The sequence below is a fragment of the Amyelois transitella genome, chromosome 28 (genome assembly GCF_032362555.1).
Source record: "Amyelois transitella isolate CPQ chromosome 28, ilAmyTran1.1, whole genome shotgun sequence".
NCBI lineage: Eukaryota > Metazoa > Arthropoda > Insecta > Lepidoptera > Pyralidae > Amyelois > Amyelois transitella.
The window spans coordinates 4,608,567-4,615,183 of record NC_083531.1 but is presented as its reverse complement, the minus strand read 5'-3'; the positions used below and the strand labels follow the sequence as shown (position 1 = coordinate 4,615,183).

Sequence of the window (6,617 nt, the reverse complement as noted above, 5' to 3'; positions counted from 1 at the left end):
ACGCAAGAATACGTGAGTGCAAGTGGTTAATTCCTTGAAAACGAATGTTGGACGTTTTCCACCATGACGAGAGGCTGGTGTGGGCTTCAGGCTTTGGACTATATTCCGAAGTCTTGAAGTGAAGTCCGTCAAGTCTAAGGGACAGTCAGTTTCAGAATCAAAAAATTCACCTGGCAGACGCAATGGTTCGCCATACACCATTTCTGCTGAGGTAGTTCGTAAGTCGTCCTTGAACGCGCTGCGGACACCCAGCAATACGAGAGGGAGAGACTCGACCCAATTTGTGTTACCGTGGCAGATTATGGCAGATTTCAGCTGCCGATGGAATCTTTCCACGAGGCCATTACAGGCGGGATGATAGGCGGTTGTTCGGCGATGAGTAAATCCAGCGATGCGTGAAAGATTTCCGAATAACGCTGATTCAAACTGTCTGCCACGATCTGTCACGATATCAGCAGGGCAACCAAACCTAGAAATCCAGCCACTGAGTAAGGCTTTTGCAACTGCTTCGGCCGTAATTTCTTCTAAGGGTATTGCCTCAGGCCAACGCGTAAAACGGTCGATGGCTGTGAGACAATACTTGTAACCTTGGCATGAAGGTAATGGTCCGATCAGGTCAATATGGATGAATTTGAAGCGAGCTGCAGGAAGTTTGAAGTTGCTGAGAGGAGCACTAGTATGACGCGTGATCTTAGACTGTTGGCACGCTATGCATGCTCTCACCCAGTTCCTACAGTCCTTTTTCACCTCCGGCCAAACATAACGTTCAGAGACCAATCTGACTGTTGCCTTGGCACCAGGGTGGCTGAGACAATGTAGACTCTCGAACACCCTTCTCCGTAACAGCTTGGGAACAAACGGTCGTACCATGTCTGTGCTGGTGTCACAAAACAGCTCTGTGTTGGAACCTGGAATCCTGACTTTCTTAAGGCACAGTGAAGTCGTACCTTCTGCAAGTTGCCTAAGCTCTGGATCAGAACGTTGAGCAGCAGCCAGCTGTTCTGAATCGATTGGCTGGGAAATTTCCTCAACTCGGGAAAGGGTATCAGCTACCACGTTGTCCTTACCAGAGATGTGACGTATGTCGGTGGTAAACTGCGCAATCAGATCCAGGTGTCGGAACTGTCTTGGCGAGCAGTTTTCCTTTCGACTTTGGAAGGCAAAAGTCAGGGGCTTGTGGTCGGTGTAGACCGTAAAAGTTCTAGCTTCGAGCATGTGCCTAAAATATTTTATGCTCTCATAAATGGCGAGCAATTCTCGATCGTAGGGTGAGTATTTCTGCTGGGAAGGACTCAGCCCACGAGAGAAAAATGCCAATGGCTCCCAGGACTCACCATCAGACTGTTGCTGTAACACCGAACCGATAGCTCTGTCTGACGCATCAGTAACAAGCGCCAACCTTGTGTCACACTTGGGATGAGCCAGCAAGGCGGCCTGACACAGACCTTCTTTGCAGGCTTCAAAAGCCTCAAGTGACTTACCAGTAATATGTACCGGGTGTGAACCTTTCACTGATCCTGTCAGCAGTGCGTTCAGAGGACCTTGTTGTTTAGCGGCGCCTGAAATAAACCTACGATAAAAGTTCACCATACCCAAGAAGCGGCGTAGTTCTTTTACCGTCTTTGGGACAGGGAAATTGGTGATGGCTTCGACCTTCTCAGGTAGGGGTGTCGTACCTTTACCTGAAATTCTATATCCTAAAAAGGTTACCTCAGACGCGCCAAAGACACACTTCGCCGTGTTGACGACCATGCCGTACTGCTTGAGTCTTTCGAAGAGTTGACGAAGGTGCTCTTCGTGGGTCTTCTGATCCTTCGAGAAGACCAGAAAATCGTCCAGATATGCATAGGTAAAATCCAGGCCCCGCAGCATCTCATCGACAAATCGCTGAAACGTCTGTCCGGCATTACGAAGTCCGAACGTCATGAACGGAAATTCGTAAAGACCGAACGGCGTTGTGATCGCTGTCTTCGCTATGTCGTCTGGATTGACCGGGATCTGGTTGTAGGCCTTCACCAAATCAATGGTAGAGAAGACGGTGCAGCCTGATAGAGAGTAGGAAAAATCATGAATGTGTTTAATGGGGTATCTGTCGGGTATTGTCCGGGAATTCAGCATGCGGTAATCCCCACAAGGACGCCACCCATTGTCCTTCTTGGGCGCAAGATGAAGGGGTGAAGCCCATGCTGATTCGGAAGGCCGACAAGTACCATTCTGTAACATAGACTCGAATTCCGATTTAGCAATTTTCAGTTTATCAGGCGCAAGCCTACGGGGAGTGCAAGAGACCGGTGGCCCAGGTGTAGTGCGGATGTGATGGACAGTGTTGTGGTGCAGTGTACGATGTATTCCATGTGGGCGAGTGATTTCGGGAAATTTTGCTAGTATGTTGTGATAGACAGAGTTACCAGAAACCACCTTCACGGAAGAAATACTTTCGTTACTAAAGGCAAGCGAAGCCACGGTCGCGACCATAGTGTTACCGTCGATAAGGCGTTGATTTCGGACGTCTACTATAATATTGTAATGTGATAAGAAATCCACGCCTATTATCGCCCTCGTTACGTCGGCTACAATAAAATGCCAAGCAAAGTCACGACGCAGCCCTAGGTTTAGTACGCAATGATAGAAACCGTACGTATTTATGATTGACCCGTTAGCGGCACACAATTCAAAATTAGTTTTCGCACGATAATCTTTTAAAAATTTGCGAGGAAATACACACAAATCACTACCTGTATCTACTAACAATTGTAATTTCGTCCGTTTGTCCGTAACAAACAAGCGACCGGTACTTGGGCAGTCGTCGGTCGCCATTATCGACTGCCTTACGCATTTCCCGTATAGTCACACGGCTTGACACATCTTTTTGCTTTATCACCGAACTTGTAGTGATACCAGCATGTCGGGAACTTCCTGTAATTCGAGTGCGATCTTGTTGACGTAGAGCGACCACGACGACTTGAAGACTGCCTGGTTCTTGACTTTGACCGCGACATACGGTCGACCTTGTCAGCTAGCGCTTCGACTTGTCGTGTTAACGCAGCAATCTCACTCGACCCACTATCGTGTTTTGTGGAAACTCCTGCTGCTTGCAAATTCGGTGATACTGTATCCAGCACCTGATCAGCTAGCACGGCGACCTCATCGAGTTTCATCCTAGCCTGCGACGCAATGATGGGTTGTACGCTGTTGGGTAAACGGCTGGCCCAGAGAGTTCTGAGTAAATCGTCTGGCACCTCAGAACCAGCTAATCCCCTTAACCGCCGCAGGAACTGCGATGGTTTGCGATCTCCCAATTCTTCATGATGAAGTAGTTGCTGGACCTGCTTTTTGCGGGACGCTGACAACCTCTTTACGAGCTCTGATTTAAGCGTCTCATACTTATCTGCCGTAGCCGGCGCCTCGATAATATCTTCGACGATCTCCACGTACTGAGGTTCTAGATGCGATACTGCATAGTGGTATTTCGTCGCCTCTGACGTCACTCCAGCTAGAACAAATTGGCTTTCCAGCGAAGCAAACCAAAGCTTGGGTTTCGATGGATAAAAAGGAGGTACTCTTACGCCTACGCGATCCAAGGAAAGCGGCTCTCCGGCTCCTTTGTTCTCACTCCTTGATTGCGACATCGTGTTAAAGCGGGGTCACCAATGTAGCGATAGATTCAGAGCTTACTCAATAGAAGGTGAAGCGCAGTCAGAGTAAGAGAAGAGGGAAATGAATATAGGGTGAAATAAAAGATTTGAATCTGAAATCTGAAAATTAATATTTAAACGTAAAGCAACAAACGGGCCTAGAAATACAATCGGATTGACACTTGTCAAACTGTCATTTTTTCATTTTACTTGTCCGCCGAATTTATGGCAGGACGAAAGAGTTCCGCGTATGAGTAGTGATATAGGTTGTCCGTTTATTACTAAAATATAATTTTATTTATTATTTGATGTATATACAATTAAAACTAATAAAATTATTATGAAAATCCCTACATTTGTATATTTTAATACCTTAACACTGTATAAAAGAGGGGTTGAAGCACAGTTTCATTGTAAAAAAATAACATATATTATTAACTTAGCTAATGGATCCTTATTTTTTTATATTAACCTCCATGCAATGTAGATATAAACATAATCGTGTCTCCCGGCTGTATCTGGTAATCTAGCTCTCCTAACAGCTCCCAATCTGCATCATTGATCAGAACTAGGATACCAGGCCGGACAGAGTCACCCTGAAACAGATTTACATGAAGTCAGCATGCTGGAAAGAGATGAGAGAATTTTGAAGAAAAAACATAATATGCAATGCCAATCGTTCAATCTATACTAATATTATAAAGCTGAAGTTTGTTTGTTTGAATGCGCTAATCTCAGGAACTACTGGTTTGAATGGAAAAATTCTTTTTGCGTTTTATAGACCATTTATCGAGGAAGGCTTTAGGTTATATAACATTACATTGCAACTTCTAGGAGCGAAGAAATAATGGAAAATGTGAAAAATAACAGGGAAAATTATTCACCCTTGTGCGCTTCAATGATGCCCAAAATAACTATTCCACGCGGTCGAAGTCGCGGGCACAGTTAGTATACATATTAAATCATTATTCTTTTAGTGCCTGTATTTTTTGTGCAGTTTCTACATGAAGAACTTTGATATTTACAGTCTTTGCATTAATAATATATAAATAAATAGTGTAAATAACAATCGATTTTGAATTTTTATTTGAAATAGTCGTAAGTATCAAATGAACTGCTGGGACTGGGTTAGGGTATACAAAAGGGTGAGCACTTTTTGGGACAAGCAGAGCCGGATTAACCCTGTCATGGGCCTGTAGGCACTACCATTTTCGGGCCCCTTTTCTTTACCTATTCTGACTGATAATCATGTGATGTATTTTTTTTTTTGCCTTCTACTAGGGTTGCCAACATTTTAGTGTCAAAATATAGTATTTTTTAAGAAAAGCTTTTAAAAATATAGTACCTTGCACATAAATATAGTATTTTAGTAGGGAACAATAAAACATTACCTAAGTTACATTATACTAATTTATTTTTTATTTTTTACTGGCCAAAAACTATATTTTTTGCACTTTTTAACAATTTTTTCTCTCCAATAAAACTGGCAGAAGGTTTATCGCAGTAAATTTTTAAATAACTATAAATCAAAAGCTCATTTTTAGTAGGTATAAAAGATATATGTGCTCTGTTTCTTTCTTCACACCATTTAGAATTCATAATCCTTTCTATGAATGCCGAAATAGCGGGAACACTTTTGTTTTAAATACTTTTGGTTTTGTGTATGTGAAAATCGTAAGTCTTCAAATACGGAGAACACATAAACTTTTAAAATTTACCTTGCAATCGCAGAACTCATATCACATATTGTAATTAAAGATACGTAGGTTATAGGTATTTTGAAAGTTTCGGAACTATTACGCTACAAATTATTATCACCCTACGGAAGCTTACAGAACGCACCCAACAAATCGGGGATTCCCCCAACGTACATGAAGTCCAGTTAGTTGCGATTCGAAGGATTATATTAGTTCTTATATTAGATACTAGATGGTTCTGTATGTATAAAGTGTTACAGGTGTTGAAAAAGAAAGAAAAGTTTTGTTAATTATCATTTTCGTTCAATTAAAAAAAATATATTTTCGGAATGCAGTGCAGTGGGCGGGGCCCCTGTCGATGCTGGGCCCCTAGGCAGTTGCCTACTCTGCCTTAAGGTTAATCCGGCTCTGGGGACAAGTCCTGAGAACCATTGACGAAAAAATGAGTATAACTCTGAAAATATCGTATGCAGCGCAAAACAACATATGACCTTAAGGGATGCTCTTAGTCATACCTAAGCCTTGGCATCATAAAAAATTGGGCTTAATAGGGCATAAAAAAATCGGCGAAATTTTTCTAAGTCCCAAAAAAGTGCGCACCCTTTCCGACACTCTGACCGCTGACTGTCTAAAAACATATAAATACCTGCAAAAACAGTTCCGGCCTTTCCCTCAATAGATTATCTTTTATCCAAATTAATAATTCTCGTATCCTCCAACTGTCTTGCTCCAAGTCTGGATAGCATTTCTTCAGTGGCGGTAATTCTATTTCCCGCCTTTTTATTTTGTCAAACAGTAATTCGGCACCGCCACCGAAGCGTAAGTTTATTTTTAATTCTGCCATCTGTAGAAAAATGGTTTTTACATAACAATTCAAAATTTCACAAGTTACCTTTTCAAAAAAAAATAAACAAATCAAAGATTTAGGTATTACACAAAACCACTAAGACATGACGAACCTTTCTAAGTAATTTATGTTTCAATCAGCTAAAAGTAAGCCTAAATTCATTATAAGTTCATTCTTAATTTTTAAAATGAATAGGTTTTTAATGTTTTTATTTTTACAGGTTATGTTTTGATTGTTCGATTTGACTTTTCGGGTTGGTATTGCCAACGCTGATAACTGAAGTTACCCCGTCGAAAATAATATGAATAATAAAGAAAAAAAAAAATATTCCATTCACTGGTTTGACTTTGACTCAATCAAAAATAAAAGTATAAAATATTTACTTGATGTAATATATAAATAAAAAGAGCTTATTTTTGTTTTATCGCAACTTTTGAT

At 41.6% G+C, this 6,617-nt stretch overlaps 2 protein-coding genes across 3 annotated transcripts; both read right to left on the bottom strand.

Annotated features, from left to right (window-relative positions):
* Positions 1-2,828: 2,828 nt before the first annotated feature.
* Positions 2,829-3,629, bottom strand: LOC132903572 (uncharacterized). The gene has a single exon (XM_060952157.1). It carries the CDS (start codon positions 3,627-3,629, stop codon positions 2,829-2,831), a length of 801 nt encoding a protein of 266 aa, XP_060808140.1.
* Positions 3,630-3,989: 360 nt separating this feature from the next.
* LOC106137547 (ubiquitin-related modifier 1) lies at positions 3,990-6,386 on the bottom strand. Of its 2 annotated transcripts, XM_013338393.2 has the most exons (3): positions 6,292-6,386; positions 5,979-6,176; positions 3,990-4,231 (listed from the first exon to the last, which is right to left on the bottom strand). In XM_013338393.2, the coding sequence occupies exons 2-3, from the start codon at positions 6,174-6,176 to the stop codon at positions 4,103-4,105; spliced, it is 327 nt and encodes a 108-aa protein (XP_013193847.2). In that variant the 5' UTR covers positions 6,292-6,386; the 3' UTR covers positions 3,990-4,102. The 2 variants fall into 2 exon arrangements, with proteins under 2 accessions (XP_013193847.2, XP_060808353.1); XM_060952370.1 differs by lacking the exon at positions 6,292-6,386 and having other exon boundaries at positions 5,979-6,217.
* Positions 6,387-6,617: the final 231 nt, after the last annotated feature.